Source organism: Danio rerio, chromosome 13, assembly GCF_049306965.1.
Source record: "Danio rerio strain Tuebingen ecotype United States chromosome 13, GRCz12tu, whole genome shotgun sequence".
NCBI classification, from domain to species: Eukaryota; Metazoa; Chordata; class Actinopteri; order Cypriniformes; family Danionidae; genus Danio; species Danio rerio.
The window spans coordinates 7,445,249-7,465,449 of NC_133188.1; the positions used below are offsets into that span (position 1 = coordinate 7,445,249).

Here is a 20,201-nt window from a genome sequence, read left to right on the forward strand (position 1 = left end):
GCAAAAACTTGTTATTCCTAAACATGCGTTAGTAAATGATCCATGTTTATATATGTCATTTGCTCTGTGTGAATTAAAAGCACCTAACATGTGGATATGGCAACGCCATCTGAATCCTTTTCCTTGATATGTTTACTACAGTTATTGATGACACCAGCTGGCATCACATTGCCAAATATGTTTAAACACACAGCTTTATGGCAAAAGCGTTTGTTTATTACCCTCTAAGCTGTGCCATCTGTTGCCTTCACAGGATGACAGCATCTTAAAGGAGTTCGATATCAGCCATCATGTGAAAGAGGGCTTTGAGAAGGCAGATCCGTCACAGTTCGAGCTGCTTAAAGTGCTTGGTCAGGGCTCCTATGGAAAGGTAAGCTTTGAAAAATGCTGCATTTGACCTATCATTTATGTGTTACACTTATGCAGATTTATCGATAACTAATATTATTGTTCAGATGTATTTTGTTAATGCTGGGTTTAGGTTAATGGATGCTAAATCTTTTTACTCTGCCCTTTAAATCTTTCAACTACATTTTAGAAAAAAAAAAAAAAGATTTACAAAAGACAGGATCAGTTGTTGCAGGATTTACGTTACATAATTTTAAATGGTTCTCTTTGGCATCCCAAAGCTTAAAATGACAGCCTGTTCTAAATCTAAGTTTCGTGCATGCAGCATTTAAAGGCTTTATAGTCGCATGCTCAACACAAAGACCGCACAGTAAGGGTGGCCATGTCATTAAAAAAAAGTAATGTAATTTGACAAAGTAGTCAATCTTAGAATGTGATCATCAAGCTTAATTAAAAAAAACGAAGTCTTTCCTACTACACAATAAGGCAGGGGCGTCAAACTCAATTCCTAAAGGGCTGAAGCCCCGCACAGTTTAGTTCCAACCCTGCTCCAACACACTTACCTGTAGGTTTCAAACAAGCCTCAAGGACTCAATTAGTTTGATCAGGTGTGTTTAATTAGGGTTGGAACTAAACTGTGCAGAGCTGCGGCCCTTTTGGAACTGAGTTTGACACCTGCGCAATATGGTTTGCTTAGTTAATATACAGTCACCAGCCATTTCATTAGGTACACCTGCCCGTTAACACAAATTTCTAATTAGCCAATCACAAGGCAGCAACTCAGTGTATTTAGGCATGTAGACATCGTCAAGACGATCTGCTGCAGTTCAAACCGAGCATCAGAATGAGGAAGAAAAGTGTCTTAAGTGACTTTGAACGTGGCGTGGTTGTTGGTGCCAGACAGGCTGGTCTGAGTATTTCAGAAATTACTGATCTACTGTGATTTTTACTAACAACCATCTTTAGGGTTTACAGAGAATGGTCAGAAAAAGAGAAAATATCTAGTGAGCGGCAGTTCTGTTGGGCGCACATGCCTTGTTGATGCCAGAGGTCGGAGGAGAATGACCAGACTTGTTTGAGCTGATAGAAAGGCAACAGTAGCCTAAATAACCACTTGTTCCAACCGAGGTATACAGAAGAGCATCTCTGTACACACCACACATTGATCCTTGAAGCAGATGGGCTACAGCAGCAGAAGACCACACTGGGTGCCACTCCTGTCAACTAAGAACACCAAAATGAGGCTACAATTTGCACAGGCTCACCAAAATTGAACAATGCAAGATTGGAAAAACGTAGCCTGGTCTGATGAGTCTCGATTTCTGCTGCAACAATCAAATAGTAGGGTCAGAATTTGGCGTCAACAACATGAAAGCATGGATCCATCCTGCACCTTTGGGATGTGGTGGAATGGAAGATTCGCATCATGGATGTGTATAAGCACACACAAGAAGCTGTTCTGACTGATTCATCAGTGATATGTATATGCAACACAATCTTATGGCAATACGTAACTTTATGCTTAAGTGGCTAATTCATATGAATTCGTATGATCTAATTTGTACGATTTGCTCGTCACCCAATAACGGTTGGGGTTAGGCGTGGGGTTAGGTGCCAAGCCTCCTTTTTAAAATCGTACATTTTGTACAACTGAACTCGTACAAATTAGCCACTTAACTGAGATTAGGCTGGTGTATGCCATCGATAAAAATCTATTGCTTTGGATAATTTGGAGTAAAGGAAAAAGGGGAAAAAATCCAAGCTAAACTTGGTTTTCATTTCTTATGTGGTAAAACAAGGGATGCCAGACATGCTCACAATTGCAAATATATTTCATGAAAAAATCTTGGTGCTTTTATAAACCGACTATAAGCAGCTCAGCAAGTTTTAGAACAGAATTTTCAAGAAATGTTAGTCTTTGCTCAATGCTGCAAAGAGAGAGAGAGAGAGAGGACTGAAGATATCCTGTCATATGGGCATATGTATGTCTTTTATGGTCTTTTATCCAATCTGTTGCTTGACAGCCCTTGAACAATGACTAAAATTAATCCTACTTTTCGTTTTACAGGTTTTCTTAGTGAGAAAAATCAAAGGCTCAGATACAGGACAACTCTATGCCATGAAGGTCTTAAAAAAGGCAACACTTAAAGGTAAAAAAAAAGATACTTCACCCCTTACATTATTGAATGTGAATGACAGTTTCTATGAAATGCCTTTCATTTGTCAGTCTCTGCCTGTGGTGGTATGTGAAACCTGTAGTTATTATTTCAACGCATGTGACATCTAACCTGTGAGTCATAACTGAGCTGCTAGGAGGCTTAAAGTGCACTCTGTTTGATTTTTAAAGTAGTCTGAATCATCAGATTGTTTAACATGAGGGAAAATGTCCCATTTAGACATGCAGACACTTTCTCGAAGGGACATTTCTTTACTAGAGCCGACTTTAAATCCATAACATCTCACAGAGAAAGCAGATGAAGTCTTAGGCCGTAGACTGACTTTCCTCATCATTTATTCCGGATTTGTGATTCATCTTTTTGTTTTGTGTTGTTTTTTTCACAATGAGCACACATGTTAGCAAAGCAGCAGTTATCGTAGTGATTCATCATGCTCAGTTTAGAGTGGTAATCCATTTCACAACCCGCTCACAACCCACATAACTTATTCGCTCGATGTAGCCATGGTTACATACTAAAGTCTTTGCTTTCGCTGGATGATGTTGTGCAAGTTCTTTGTGTACTTGTGAATGAAAATAACAGTATCGGTAACTGTGGCACCTCGCTGTCAGACCACAGCAATACTGCAGCTGTTACATAAGACAGTCTTATTCAATGTAAATCATCTTGCGTGAATGCGGCATCCCAGCACTCTCCTTTTCACACATGCCAAAGACATTTTTGTTAGTTAAGTCCTGCACACTTATGGTCTATTCACACCAAAGTTCATTAACTGTAACAAGTATTTACGTAACATTTTAATAATCATTATAATTCTATGAGAATATTGAAATCCACTTTAATAATAATAATAACAATAATAATAATAATAATAATAATAATAATAATAATAATTAATTCATTAGTTTTCTTGTCGGCTTAGTCCCTTTATTAATCCGGGGTTGCCACAGCAGAATGAACTGCCAACTTATCCAGCAAGTTTTTTTTTACGCTGCGGATGCCCTTCCAGCCGCAACCCATCTCTGGGAAACATTTACACACACACACACACTCATACACTATGGACAATTTAGCCTACCCAATTCACCTGTACCGCATGTCTTTGAACTGTGGGGGAAACCGGAGCACCCGGAGGAAACCCACGTAAATGCAGGGAGAACATGCAAACTCCACACAGAAACGTCAACTGAGCCGAGGATCAAACCAGCGACCCAGCAACCTTCTTGTTGTGAGGCGAACGTGCTACCCACTGCGCCACTGCGTAACTTATAATAATAATAATAATAATAATAATAATAATAATAATAATAATAATAATAATAATAATAATAATAATAATAATAATAATAATAATAATAATAATAATAATAATAAATATAGCTGCAAGCACCAATTAAGGGGCCAAGCACTCATAGGCAGAATGAGCACAGCAGTCCAGAGGCCAAAAGCAACAACAGTTTGCTAGGAGAATCAAACAAAGTGAAACAAAGAGTTGAATACATTTGAAGTATGTAATGACAGATGGACAAAATAGCTGACCCGGCAAAATCTGACATCGAAGATATCGGGCTCTATTTTGACGGACCATGCGCAAAACGGAAAGCGCAGGGCGCAAACGCTTTCAGGGTGTGTCAGAATCCATATTTGCTAATTTAATGACGGCAAAATCCGCTTTGCGCCGTGGCATTATTTTCTCAATGAGTTATAGATGTGTTTTGAGAATAAACCAATCAGAGTCTCATCTCCCATTCCCTTTAAGAGCCAGCTGCACCACGCCATAAGCGCATTTGCTATTTACATGACATAAAGGAAGTGTAAGTGGAAAACTGAGCATTTCACAAGCAAACAGTTAACAGTTTTTTTTTAACAGAAAACAGTTAAACAGAGCATCTACCGCGCAAGAATGAGAGATAATCGATCTACTTTCACTTTCGCTCTCGTGGATAGGGAACCTTTACGCACAGACATCAATTAGCCTATAAATAATTAATTTCCTTTGTTAAGAGCAAATTTTTGTTTCAAAACTATTTCTAAATTCAGTTCTAATTTCCAGCAAACAAAGTTATATCCAAATAACACACCTCCTTTTTTAGACCAGAACGCCTATGGGTGAAGATATGAGCGCAAATGCATTTGCCATTTAAACAGCGTGGCGCAAAACCTCAAAACGACACTTGTGTCGAGCTGAAACTAGCAAACAACAATTGTGTCATGCCTTGCGCCACATTGCGCCGGTGTATGAAAGGGCCGTTAGTGTGTGTGTGAATGTGAAAGGGTATGGGTGTTTCCCAGTTCTGGGTTGCAACTGGATGGGCATCCACTTCGTAAAACATATGCTGGAATAGTTAGGGGTTCATTCCTGCTTTCATTTAGCTGCATTGATGATTTTCCTGACACTCCAAACCTTTACTTTTCAGAGAGATTATGATCTGGTCTGCTTTGGATCAATGCCTTACAGGATTCGATTGCACTAGAGCTTAACTTACAGACTCAAGTTAAACGAGTCAGCCATTATCCTTTTACAGTGCTATCATTACAGTTATCCTTATAGGGATTGCTTTTAATGTGAAGGGTGTTTTTTTTAAGGGGAAGTGGGTCAACTTTGAAATTTGCAGAGACAGCTTTTGTAGGCCAACAAACATTGGCTTTATAAAGCCAACAAAGAATTGTTCTGTTTGTTGGAGCATCAATTCTGACAAACATTGGCATTGATTTTTATCTGGTACAAATTTCATTTGTGTCCAAATCGCTATTCAGTCTGTTCTTAATAAACAATTGTAGTACACTGGTTTATAATGCCTATCTGAATATCCAGACTAAGTAACTAGGAGCCACAAAATGGCAAGCAGATGTTAAATAACTTGCAAAAATAAACAATTTAAAGGCAATTTTAGAGCAGAATCATATTTTTCTTTGTTTAATCTTTGTATATACCATGTATATACAGTACTGTGCAAAAGTTTTGGTTCCCCAACTAGTTTTGCTGTTTTAGCAAAGTTTTATTGACCTTCCAGATATGAGACTGGTCTCTGCATTAAGATATAAACAGATAGAAAAGAAAAATGTACACAAAATTGAATATATTGAAAAACAATTTTCATAAATGGCTCCTGCTACCAAAAACTAGTAATTAATACAACTCCATATACCAGACTCAAGTTCATATTCTTATTTATGGCTTTTTTCTCCTCTGTTCAGGCAATCCCATACTGCCTCTATAATACTATATTAAGGTCTGGACTCTGTGGAGGCCATTTTATTACTGTTTTAGCTGCATTTGTTTATAAATATCATGAATTATTTCTTTACATATCATATACTCAATATAATTATCTGTAATTATTATTTCTGTTCAGGTGAAGAGCGAGAGATATTATGCTGTATTATAATTAAGTATAAATAATTATACTAAAATGACAAATGTAATGGTGGCCAAAGACTTTCGCACAGTACTGTATATTAAGGATAATGTACATCCAGTATTAAATGTGCAATCCTGAGCACTCTCTCATTTTGCATTATTGCACAGTTGTCTGCACTACTTGATTATGATTGATCAGTCACAACGTTCCCAGACTCCCATGTGTTATTCCAGGATAAGATCCGGTGAAACTAATAACACAGGCTCATCTGGGTACTTGAATTCATCTTGACCATCACTAATGGACAGATTCATATCCATGTGCTTGTAATATGCTTGACTGTTTGACTGTTGGTTTTGTGACTGAATAATGCTTAGTGTATGCTCCATTCAGCCATGTTTGTTGTCTGTGAGCTTGGCATTTAATTAAATAAAGAATACATTATTATAGCTCAGAACAAGGTTTTGTGTCTAATTTCTTACTTTTGTGGCTAGTAGCCATGTGATAAGTGGGATAAAGTACATCCAGGCAGAATAAAGCCCTTCGGTTCTATAAAACAGTGCTGCACTTCATGGTGGACTGCTGATATGCCTGTCAGGCGTTATTCTGCAATAGCAACTGTCTGGGTGTACTTTATCCTCTACCTAACAAATGGCTAATCTTACATTTATTCTGATTGTTACATGGTAATCTCCCACATAAGCAAAGAATTTAATGCAAAATATTGATTTAAATATAATTACTGCAGCAATAATAGTAACAGGAGATATTAAGTTGAGATGAAACAGTTTTAAACTGATTCCCTGTTTATGTAATTTTAGAAAATGACCAGACGGTGAACTCAGCAACAATATTACAGTTCTGTCAATACTTATTACAGTCACCAGCAACCTAACTACTGCAGATTGCTGGAGAACTACAAATCCACAACATATATGAACTACAACTTCCAGCATGCACCGCACACGCACCGGTTCCTCATTGCGTTGATTACACACACAGCCGGAGAATCGTTACGGACTGATTACGTGGACTTTAAATACAGCGCGCACACACACACACACACACATAAACATGTTGGCTGTGTTTTGTTATCTGGCACGGTTTCCATTACTTTTCTTGCATTGGCTAGCTGTGTTAGACCTTTGCTTTGTTAATTGTTTATGCGGTTAGCCACCCGAACTGATCTATTTGCTACTCTTTTGTCTAACCTTGTATGTACTATTTTGCTCCAGTGTTTGACTGTTGCCTGCCAAACCGTTCCTTAATAAAACCTGCACATTGTTCCACAACTTTGTTGTACAGCGTTGTACAGCATCCCTCATATTACAATACTAAAGTCCTCTGATTTGATCAAAATCATTTATAAAGTTACAAGATGGCAGCCAGATTTTTTCAGATTTTTTTTTTCTAGCTTTTTTTCGCTTGCAATTCCAAAGCTTCCACAAAATAAATGTTCTCAACACGTGTGCCAACAGTTATCTTTACGAGTCAGTGTTATCAGTTTTAACAGCAATGACTGACCAATCAGTATCCAGTATTCCAAAGAGCTATGTAATGTGTGTGTTTGTGTTTGTTTTTATAATTAAGGGTGAGCATAAATCAGATGGACAGTATTCATATAATAAGCATTTTCTAAAAAAATTCTTCAGTTGTGTACTCTTGAAAACAAATGTATTGAAATGTTCACACATCTTCCTCGTCTCTATGTTTTGTTTTTAAAGTGCGGGACAGAGTAAGATCCAAAATGGAGCGAGATATTCTAGCAGAAGTGAATCATCCCTTCATTGTCAAACTTCATTATGGTGAGTAGTCTGTATCCAGAAGAAGAACATTTACTGTACATATTAGAAACACTCATTTCTGAACTTCTTATACTCTGTTTTAGTCACAGTCTCCACTTTATATTAGATTCTGTCTAACATCTTAACTGTTTTCATAATGCTAGCCAGTAATAAGCTACAGTATAGCAATTTTTTATGGTTGAATGCTGCCTTATTAGATTGTGTTTACATTAGGAGCAATGTGTAAAATATCTTCACCAGCTGCATTTTCTTTTTACTTTTGCTTATGAAAGGTGAAGAACGCTGTGTAAATGTCACACTTATTTCTTTACCCTGCAGCCTTTCAGACAGAAGGAAAGCTGTACCTTATATTGGACTTTCTCAGAGGGGGAGATCTTTTCACACGTCTCTCCAAAGAGGTTAGTTTTTTTTTTTATAAACTTACTTTCTTGTTACCGGGCAGAAATGGCACATTTGTTCAGCTGTATGCTTTTAAAAATCTTTAAAACAGATCCTGATAATGATAATTATATATATATATATATATATATATATATATATATATATATWTTTTTTTTTTTTTTTTTTTTTTGTATATATATTTCCCAAACTATGTGTAACAAGGCAGGGAAATTTTCACAGTATGTCTGATAATATTTTTTTTTCTGGAGAAAGTCTTATTTGTTTTATTTCAGCTAAAATAAACACAGTTGTTGTTTTTTTAACCATTTCAGGATCAAATTATTTTTAGCCCCTTTAAGCTATATTTTTCCCGATAGTCTACAGAACAAACCATCATTATACAATAACTTGCTTATTTACCCTAACCTGCCTATTTAACCTAATTAACCCATTTAAGCCTTTAAATGTCACTTTAAGCTGTATAGAAATGTCTTAAAATATCTAGTCAAATATTATTTACTGTCATCATGGCAAAGATAAAATAAATCAGTTATTAGAAATGAGTTATTAAAACTATTATGTTTAGAAATGTGTTGAAAAAAATCTCTCCGTTAAACAAAAGTTGGGGGAAAAAAATAAACTGAAGGGGGGCTAATAATTCTGACTACAACTATATATATATATATATATATATATATATATATATATATATATATATATATATATATATATATATATAGTTGTAGTCAGAATTATATATTATATAAATAATTATATATTATATATATAATTTTAATTTTATATATATATATATATATATATATATATATATATATATATATATATATATATATATATATATATATATATATATATATATATATATAGCAAAATGACACATGTTATTTCTTTATTCAAAGTTATGAGTATCCATTTGATCCAGTATATCTGATTCAGAACTAAATGACATACAGAACAACTTGGATGTTATAAAAAAGTACTGCACTTGTACAGCAAATGTCAAAATGAGCTTTCTGACTTTATTTAAAAAATAAAAGGAGATTTTATTCACACTTTCAAAAGAGTCTTATCCACAGTTAATGTAATTACAGTTTCTTTTCTTCTAACCCGTAAGTGAGTGGTTTAAGTCTAAAAAAAAAAAGTGCACACAGCAAACTGCCAAGAATAACTTTGTTGCCTTGGTGATCGCATGAGAGATGGCAAGGTTTATTTAAAAGCATTAAAAATGGGCTTTTTTGATGTGACATCATCTTATGCTGTTATACTGATTTAGAATATGTACTGGGGTTTTTTTCTGACATCCTGACATCTATGATCACGCTACAAACATTTTTAAATGCTCCGAAATAATGGTGCCTTGGGGTGGCACAGTGGTTCAGTGGTTAGAACTTTCGCTTTACAGCAAGAAGGTAGCTGATTTAAGTCCCGGCTGGACCAGTTTGCTTGTTCTTGCGTGGGATTCCTCTGTGTGCTCCGGTTTCCCCCACAGTCTAAAAACATGTGCTATAGGTGACTTGGATGAACTAAATTGACCATAGTGTGTATACCAGGGATGCCACGGTTCTCAATATAATATTGAACATACAACCTATACGAATATACGACCTCCACGGTTCAATAAGTGCTTGTGAATTGCGGTTCATATCTCCCCGATTAGACTGTGTGTGCCTTTCTCTCGTCACATAGTGTGTTGTTGGGACATGGGGTTACAATGTAACCTGCTCACTTAATGCTTACATTTGTAATACTTATGTTATTTACTAATTAATTACCACCTCATGTGAAACTCTGAATCTGCTTCTCATTTCAGAGGCTGTTACTGTCCACTGGAGGTGAAATTTTCGGTCGCGGATACATACTTTGAGAGCCTTCATGGCTGAATGAATAAAATATGCAGTTTTCAGACAAGGCAACCCAGGGTGCTGAAATATAATTGGCTAAACTGGCATTGGGCAGGGTAAAGGAACCAAAACAAAGACAGTATTTCCGACACGGACCACATTTTTAAAGCAGAATAACTAACTTTAACATATTTTTTAGATGAATAAGTATGTTCACTTAGCATGTTTCTTAAATATCTGCAAACATATTATGGTATTATCATGCTTTAGAAGAGTCAAAAACTTACATACAGCACCTTTTAAGTGAACGCTTTGTTGTGTGTTTCAGATACATGTTGTACACAGATCAGGCAGGGCTTAGTGAACCCCTGACCTAGACCATTCCCTAAACCCAACTAATAGTGTTTTCAAAAGCAAACATAAGACAAAAGTGAGTTGTAAGAGTTTTGGCTTGATTTTCCATTGCTTTTGTGGATAATTATTTCCCCATATTCAAACCTAAGTGCTCTGCATCACAAGTACAACACTGCACAATGTGAGCTACTGAGCAAACTAATCATGCTGGCAAAGTTATCCATATAGAGAAAGATAGATGAGGCAAACTTATTTAATTACAAATAATAAACACCATTAAGTTAATTTGTGGTATTTATTTGGTGGTCAAAATAATGCATGTCCCTGTAAATATCATTGGTGTGAAAGGAGCAAACGCTGTTGGTATTATACTTCTCAATAGTGTTCATTTTACACAACTCATTTTACAGCAGGTACAAAAAAATGTAGGTTGAAGCATGTATGTTCAATCAGCCTGTGTTGACTATAACCCAGTTAGAGGAATGTCTTCCCCATTGAAAACAGTCCTGCGCTTATCTGGAGCAGACGTTTCCTTCAGACATTGATTAATGTGACTCATTGGCCATGCTCTTTCGCTCATCAAAATAACTCATCTTCTCCACCTGTCTCGGGTTATTGCGCATGTCACTCTTCATCAGTCACATTGTTCTGTCTTTGTTCTGGTTTTGTAGAGATAGCTGTGCTTATTAATTGCTTGTGGCCATTTTTGTGTCATTTTACATCATAAAGGTCATTTTACTTTAGAATAACAAGATTATGTAGAGATGAATTGTTGAAACCAATTGCCCCAGATCTCTTTGGGGTATAAATGAACTACTGTAATTTTAGAAACTGAAAATTATGTGTTAAGTAATTTCAGTCAGCTCAAGGTGACTGAATCTATCAATCACTGACAGGTAATAAAAAAGAACTTAGAATTATTTTATTCCCCGTTCTGGTAACAGTTTTTTTTTTATTACCCTTCAAATGCCTTAAAACATGTAGTGTTATACAGTGTGTTGATGCAATTTCTAGTAAAATGTGAGCACAGGGCATACACATATAGGGCTCTATTTTGACGGTCCAGGGCGCAGGGTGCAAACGCTTTCAGGGCATGTCAGAACGCATTTTTGCTAATTTACGGACGGGAAAATGCGCTTTGCGCCAAAGCGCATGGGTTTAAAGGGTTGAGTTTATTTTCTTAATGAGTTAAAGGTGTGTTTTGAGAATAAACCAATTAGAGTCTCATCTCCCATTCCCTTTTAGACCCAGCTGCGTCGCGCCAAGAGTGCATTCGCTATTTACAGGACGCAAAGTAAGTCTAAGTGGAAAAAATGAGCATTTCACAAGCAAACAGTTAACAGTTGACAGTTTTTTAACAGAAAACTGTTAAACAGAACATCTACTGCGTGAGAATGAGAGATTATGGATCTACTTTCACTTTCGCTCTTGGATAGGGAAACCTTTACGCACAGACATCAATTAGCCTATAAATAATTAATTTCGTTTGTTAAGCGCAAAGATTTGTTTCAAAACTATTTCTAAATTCAGTTCTAATTTCCAGCAAATGAATAAATGAACAATAATGACCAAGTGTGGCCAAAATACTGAGTTATTTCCAAATACACCTGCCATGCCCCATATGGTCTAAAACCTGACAGGTGGGCAAATCTAAGCTTGTTTTTAATAAAACAAATATAAATATGGATATATTAAATAATACTGCTAATAATAATAATAACATTATACAAAAGCAAATTGTTATGAATGAACTGAAAAAGCCTCCCGAGATGAAGGCATAAAGCAGTGATTTTTCATATTTATGTAGGCTAGAAAATAATATGTTTTGTAATATTTTAATCCTTTATATTTATATCCTATATCTATTCTTATTATATCCTATATATATATATATCCTTAATATTTAAATTTTTTCATATGTAAAGATATTTGCCTTAAACAGTGTGTAAGCGAGGCGCAACTCTGCGCCGGAGTTTAGACCGGGTTTGTTTTGGTCTAATGAAAATTCTATTATAGTTTCTCAAAATAGCAACGCGCCAGCGGTCCGCCTCAGAACGCCTTCCTTTTTAGACCAGAACGCCTATGGGCGCACATATGAGCGCTAATGCATTTGCTATTTAAACAACGTAGCGCAACGCCTCAAAACGACTCTTGCGCCAAGCTGAAACTACCAAAAGACTATTGCGCCGCGTCTTGCGCCACACTGCGCCGGGTGTATGATAGGGCCCATAGTATTAAACGGCCCCATTCAGTCCCCATTCAATTTGTTTTAATAGCCAGTATTATTATTATTTTTTATTTACACCCATTGGCCACTTTATTAGATTCTCTTGTCCAACTGCTCATTAATGCAAATTTCTAATCAGCCAATCACATGGCAGCAACTCAATGCATTTAGGGATCTAGACATGGTCAAGACGATCTGCTGCAGTTCAAACCAAGCATCAGAATGGGGAAAGAAACGTGATTTAAGTGACTTTGAACGTGGCATGTTTGTTGGTGCCAGACAGGTATTTTCAGAAACTGATGATCTATTGGGATTTTCACGCACTGCTGTTTACCGAGCGCAAACACAGATTTAGACACTGGAGCTGTTTAAAGCTCTGTTTATGAGCTGACATATGAGTGATCCGTTAATACATCAACTGATCTTTATGGCTTCAAACAGCTCCAGTGTACCTGTATTTGTATTACAGAGGTGAACTGATGAGCTTAGCCAATCACATTTATTATCACAGCAAATCAGCAGAGTTTATGAACGCGTGCTCAAACTCAACATTGCTTAAATGTTATCAGGAAATAGACGTTTTTAAAATTTCAGTACCAAAATCAAATGCTGTGATTGTTTTGGAGCACACCGCTTTACTTGTAATACTTAAAGGGAAGTATTTCTTACTATATTTTTGTTTTAGTAAAAATAACTCACAGAAAGCTTTACAGCTGTATAGAGGCCTAATTTAATAACTTAAGTGCAGTATCCTGTACTGTGTGGTCCTAATTTATATTCACACAGAAAGCTGGTGTAGGATGCAATAAATATCTGGTGATAAGATGAACAATGAAATAAGTTAGAGCAACTTCAGGTTACTTTAAATAAGGGACAAACCATGTCTGAATCATTAGCCTAGTCGGGAGTATAGTGCAACTATATATATCGCGCCATTGCACCACAGACATCCCGCCTTGCAGACCTTTCCCGATCACAGCCACCTCTCTCTAAAGCTTCACTCACCTGCACTCTCAGAAATAAAGGTACAATCTGGGGTGGTATGTTTTCAAAAGGTACATTGTTGTTCAGACAGATTCTCGTTGGTACCTTAAGCAGGGACGGACTTAACCAATAACGAAGCCGCTTAGGGCTCTGGGGAATGAGGGGGTCTCGACCACTGCCAAGATACCTATATTAATCATGTAGCTCTTTTATAAATTTTCTATCATATGTTGTAAAATCTGTCTATAACCATTAAGATTTTAATGTTATTACTTCTTTTTAAAATCAGGGACCCCCACGAATAGTGGAATGTTCCTTCTGTACTGCACATGCAAATATTAAAATCTAAATCACAAATGTGGCTTATTTACTGTGCATAGTTTGTGAACTTATTGTATTTAATTTTACATTAAAAAGATAAAGGTTCGACTTGAAATATTTTTTTAACATGCAGTATATTCAATTCACCTTTATTTCTATAGCGCTTTTAAAATGTAGATTGTGTCAAAGCAGCTTCACATAGAACTAAATTGAAACAGTGTACACTGAAAAAAGTGTTGCATGCAGAACTGTTGCAAACAATTTATTTGTGTTGAATTTAAACAAACAAATTAAGTTTAATTATGTTCAACTTAATTTGTTTGTTTAAATTCAACACAAATAAATTGTTTACAACCACTTAACGTAAAAAAATTGAGTAAATCCAAGGAATCATCTTTAAATAATTTTTTTCAGTGTAGTTCAGTTTTCAGTGTTTAAGTTAAGTTCAGTTTAGCTCAGTTCAGTATGGTTTAATAATCGCTATTAGATTCATGCAAGCCAGTCCTTTAAATGTCCATGCTTAATAACTAAAAGATAAGCCATGCAAGCCAGTGACGACAGCGGCGAGGAAAAAACTTCACCAATTGGCGAAAGTGAAGAATTTAAAAAACCTTGAAAGAAACCAGGCTCAGTTGGGCACGACTATTTCTCCTCTGGCCAAATGTCTTGTGCAGAGCTGGTGCCGGAGGCTGGAAGCGGAACCTCAGCAAAGCCTCGTCTGTCCCTGGAACATCACAGGAATCAAGTCTCATGCTCTCCGCTCCTCCATGCAGCATTTACAATCAATCTACATTAAAATCTACAGGAAAAAAACGAATTTAGAAAAAAAAAAATCTATAGTGAAAGAGAGTGTGTTAAGGTTCAATGCTAGGGCCCCATACATGAGATTGTTTCGGGGCCCCGAAATTATAAGTCTACCTCTGATCTTAAAAGTACAGCACATTGTACAGTACACCTTTAAATATGTCACCAAAACTTGCTCACCCTCACGCACAGTGGTTCCAAACTTTATGAGTTTCTTTCTTTTTGTTTTGTTTTTATCTTGGTTTTGGACATATACCTTTAAATGGATTGTCCTCTCAAAAATGTTCTTCATCTGCTGAACACAAAAGAAGATATTTCGAAGAACCATTGACTTCCGTAGTGTTTTTTTAATTATTTATTTATTATTTTTTTGTCTATTATGCAAGTCAGTGGTTAGAGGATTTTAGTTTTTTTCAAAATATATTCTTTTGTCTTCAACCGAATGAGGAATTCATACAAATTTGAAACCACTGAGGAGCAATTAAGCAGTAAACATTTCTACTTTTTAGGTATTAATTTGTTTGCTACTAATTGTCCATTTCCACTGAGCGGTATAGTTCGGTTCAGTACAGTACAATATGGTACGCATTTATGTCTGTTTCCACTTTTGAAAATGCCATAAATGGGAAACATACCATACCTCTTTTATTTTGGCACCTTTCCTTAAGGGTACCTAAAGGGTAGCTAGACTCGCAGCTGAACGCTCTTTGGTTTCACTATAGGGAATTGTCAACAGTGTGTGCCACAAGCCAGGGGAATGACAACACAGGAAGCAACATTTTTATATTTACAGCCTAGACATGACACCATAATAATACAGTGACGATGAGCAGCAATGAAACTTGAGCTCAAAAAAAAACTTGTCATCTTGTGACAAACAGCTACATGCCATGAAGCAAGAGCAAAATCTGCTGTACTGCTTGTACTTTATTGTTGTTTATGAGGTTGTCTACAAATGCATGAAAATCACGAGTGGTGCCACTTTCTCTCTGTATTTGTGTGCACCTGCCACATGTTCATATCTGAAATAAAGAACTTGAGTTCACCAAAGACTTGATATGTGGAATGACCCACACGGCTTTATCCTTCGAGGGAGAATGATATTGATAGCAACAATCTGGCAAAGACTGTTCCTTCTAACAGTCTACCATTAGAAACCCAAGCTTGATCAATGTGACCAAACCATACTGTACTGAACTGTGAGGCATTACGTTCTGATTATGAACTTCATATATTAATTTTCCACAGACGTAGTCCCTTATTTATTAGGGGTTGCTACGGCTGAATGAACTGCCAACTCCGGCATATGTTTTAAGCAGCGAATGCCCTTCCAGCCGAAACCCAGTACTGGAAAACACTAGTACACTCTTATATACACACACATTTATACACTACAGCCAATTTAGTTCATCCAATTCACCTATAGCACATGTCTTTGGACTGTGGGGGAAACCCATGCAAACACAGGGATAACAAGCATACTCCACATAGAAATGCCAACTGGACCAGCCGGGACTCTAACCAGAGTCCTTCTTGCAGTGCTAACCACTGAGCCACTGTGCCACCACAATTACAAAAGTGTACCTTGCTGACAGTGACCGGTTTTGTTGTTTAATCCTAAGTGTGTGAAACATACTGTTCTATCATAATACAGGCAAAAATACCCAAAAATAAAATCTAAAAATAAACTCCTGCACATTTACATACTATGACTAATCTCTCTCTGTAACGTGTGAAGTTAAATTGAAACTGGAGGACTTTAACAGATAGATTTGTTCTCTTGATTTAATCGTGATTTTTTGTGCAGAGCCCTGCTTGCGAAGTGAGACATAAATTAATTACCACTGGTGCTCAAATCTCTCATCTGGCTGCAACAGCTGCTGCTCTCCTGGCTGGAACTTGTTACGCCAATCTACTCTCCTCAATATGGCACCGTCTATCCACTGATGCTCTCTACACGCTCTAAATAAATCTCCTGGAGATTAAAATTAGCTGTGAAAAGAGCAGGGTTTTTTTTTTTTTTGGTCTTTCAAATTGAAGAGCGCTAGCAGTTTTATTAAAGATCTGTTGCTGGACAGGTTCAGCATTAAAGAAATATCCTGGTTTATTTGTGGCATGAGCGTAAATTATCCCATTAACAAAAATATCTTATTTTTAATTACCTAGTATTTCCGTTAAAGGCGCTCTATGATACCCCATTTTACAAGATGTAATATAAGTCTCTGATGTCGCTAGTGTGTATAATAATAATAATAAAAATAATAATGATATTAATTCCTTACATTTATATGTTGCTTTTCTGAACACTCAAAGCGCTTCACACATTGGAGGGAATTTCCTCATCCACCACTATGTGTATGTGAAGTTTCAGCGCAAAATACACCTCAAATAATTTTTTTATAACTCTTCAAAATTGCCTGTTTCTAGGGCTCTATTTAACAATCTAGGGGTAAAGTCTAAAGTGCATGGCGCAAAACCATTAAGGGCATGTCCGAATCCACTTTGTGAAGTTTATTTATAAACTAATAACTCCAAGTGAGAAGATCACTTGCTTATGATTGATCACAGCTAGTCCCACATCAGCTCATGATTGATTCGCCAATCAGATGATTCCTCACTCACTATAAATAACCAGAGTTCTCTTCTAAGACTGCTGCCCCCTGCCTTTAAAAATGAATGAATGAATGAATAATATGCATATAATAAATAATACTGCTAGTAATAATATTAAACAAATGTACAATTGTCATAAATAAACTGAAAAAAGTCCCCCGACATAAAGAATGCATGGAGGTAGTGTTTTTTTTTTTTATGCAGAAAAAATAATAACTTTTGTTTTTTTTTCTGTTTTTATATTATTTATTATTTGAATTAATTAATTAATTATTTGAATTAATTACTTTTTACTATTAGACGCTATATTCATAAACTGTTGCCACACAACTGTGATTAACCCCCTTATGAAAGTAAAGAGGTCCTTTAAAGCAGTAAGGTATGGCGTGGTTTCACATTGAGGAAAAGTCTAATGGTTGAGAGAGATTTATCTACAGGTAAAGCGCAAAAGTGTTTCAATCCATTGGCTAACGCAAAAGCCAATGTTACCTAATGGTACCTTAGTGTGCAACAGCCAGTTTAGTTGTTAAAATCCATAGTAAGTCATGTTATGGTGGTACTTTAAAGTTACGTGGTGCTTTACACACACATGAAGATGAATATATACCCACAAGTCTCTATAGTAGTTCATGTCCTTCAGTGTAAATCAATGGGATTTATTTTTCACCAGCCAAACAAAAGATTTCCAAAAAAAAAAAAAAAAAAAAACATCTCCCCTCAATAAACTGCTTGATTTATGTTCATATCACGTAATGTGTGGGATAATTAACATAACAAAATTCTAAAGGGATTTGAATTTCTTTATTTAAATAATAATAATAATTTGATGAAAAATAAGTTATTTGCGTTATATATTTGTCTCTCTAGGTAATGTTTACGGAGGAAGATGTGAAGTTCTATCTGGCTGAGCTAGCATTGGCTTTGGATCATCTTCATAGTCTGGGCATCATCTATCGGGATCTAAAACCAGAGAAGTAAGTCCAGACCCCTTATGTATTATCAGTAAATAGTGATCCTGTGTTCTAATTTACAGTGTAGCCCACTTAAATGCCCTATATAATGACCTCATGCCTGTAAGGTCACAGGAGTGACCTTGATGTGACCGTGATGATAACGCGGATTGGACAAAATGTTCAGGAGAGCTTAAGTCGTACATTTTCAAGCAGCGGTATAATCCACGTCTGGATTAGAGTCAAGAGAACTCTGTGAAACTCTGATGTAATTACAGTCATAATTCAGAGGTTCAAACTGGGTGATGCAACAATTCTCAGAGTTCCCTGTGCCGGTTCTTCGGTGCAGTTACTGCAGCATCTGCTCTGTGTCCTTTGGCTCTGAGTGCCTGTCAAAGCTTTATCTCTTTCCCTGGACTGAAATGGATACAGCTCAACAATAAGAATTATTCTGGTTTGAGAGTTTCAAACATGTCAAGGCATACTGATCATGCACATAGAAAAAAATGTCTTAAAGGAATAGTTCATTTACATAAATTATTAAATAAATAAATACATTTCTGTCATCATTAACTTATCCCTACTTGTTCTAAACTTGTTTTGTTTCTACATATGTGTTTTACTGTGTGAAGTTTGCATGTTCTCCCTGTGTTTGCGTGGGTTTCCACCTGGTGCTCCGGTTTCCCCCACAAGTCCAAAAACATACGCTATTGGGTAAGCTATATTGTCCGTAGTGTATGTGTGTGTGGATGTTTCCCAGTGATGGTTTGCAGCTGGAAGGGCATCCGCTGCGTAAAACATATGCTAGATAAATTGACAGTTCCTTCCGCTGTGGCGACCCCAGATGAATAAAGGGACTAAGCAGAAAAGGGAATGAATGAATGAATGAATATTGAAAAGTTAATTTAATAATTGGCTATATTTTATTGTATTTTGATCAAATAAATGTTGCAATTTTTAACATAAGATACTTTAGAATGCCACCGTTGATGTGATGAGATACTGAGTGTCCATTTCACTCAAATCACTGTGCATTCAGTAATCATTTAAATGTGGCAAGAGTTGGAGAATGTTCAACTCTGAGTTAAACACAGCGTTGCAGAATCACTTTCTATTTGAATGAGCGCTGGCATGTTTATTTGCATGAAAATGCTTCAGTAGACATACACCACTAAACTTGTACTTTTATAGGATACCTCTGATCCAAACGAAAAAAAAAAAAACTATTAATGAATATATTACAGGTTTATCACCAAATAATCTAGGCCATAGAGCACAGGTGTCAAACTCAGTTCCAAAAGGGCCGCAGCTCTGCACAGTTTAGTTCCAACCCTAATTAAACACACCTGATCAAACTAATTGAGTCCTTCAGGCTTGTTTGAAACCTACAGGTAAGTGTGTTGGAGCAGGGTTGGAACTAAACTGTGCAGGGCTTCGGCCCTCCAGGAATTGAGTTTGACACCCCTGCCATAAAGACATATATGCTAAAAAAAAAAAAAGACATTCATCATTAAGCTTTTACATTGTCAAAGTGTTAAAAATATAGTATGTTAAGTATTTTAAAAGACATCCACATAAGTAGACTAATAAATTTAACAATATTAGGATGTTCTCATACAGAATATAATAATATCTTCAGAACTGTAAAATGTAAACTAAATGTATTACATTATATTCATTCATTCATTATGTTGTCAGCTTAGTCCCTTTTATTAATCTAGGGTCGCCACAGCGGAATGAACCACCAACTTATCCAGCACATTTTTACGCAGCGGATACCCTTGCAGCCGCAACCCATCTCTGGGAAACATCCATCCACACACACACACACACACACACACACACACACACACACACACACTCATACACTACTGACAATTTAGCCTACCCAATTCACCTTTACCGCATGTCTTTGGACTGTGGGGGAAACCGGAGTACCCATGCGAACGCAGGGAGAACATGCAAACTTCACACAGAAACGCCGAGGGTCGAACCAGCGACCTTCTTGCTGTG

The 20,201-nt window shown here is 36.4% G+C and overlaps 1 protein-coding gene across 2 annotated transcripts in view; it reads left to right on the forward strand.

The window, feature by feature from the left end:
- The window catches only part of rps6ka2 (ribosomal protein S6 kinase, polypeptide 2), a 93,917-nt gene that overhangs the window by 37,939 nt on the left and 35,777 nt on the right, over positions 1-20,201 (forward strand). For both annotated transcript variants that reach the window (XM_073920645.1, XM_694860.8), the window contains 5 exons: positions 254-370; positions 2,417-2,498; positions 7,612-7,692; positions 8,011-8,090; positions 18,106-18,212. In XM_073920645.1, coding sequence (XP_073776746.1) covers positions 2,468-2,498; positions 7,612-7,692; positions 8,011-8,090; positions 18,106-18,212 — 299 coding nt within the window. In that variant the 5' untranslated portion in view covers positions 254-370; positions 2,417-2,467. The remainder of the gene's footprint in view (positions 1-253; positions 371-2,416; positions 2,499-7,611; positions 7,693-8,010; positions 8,091-18,105; positions 18,213-20,201) is intronic.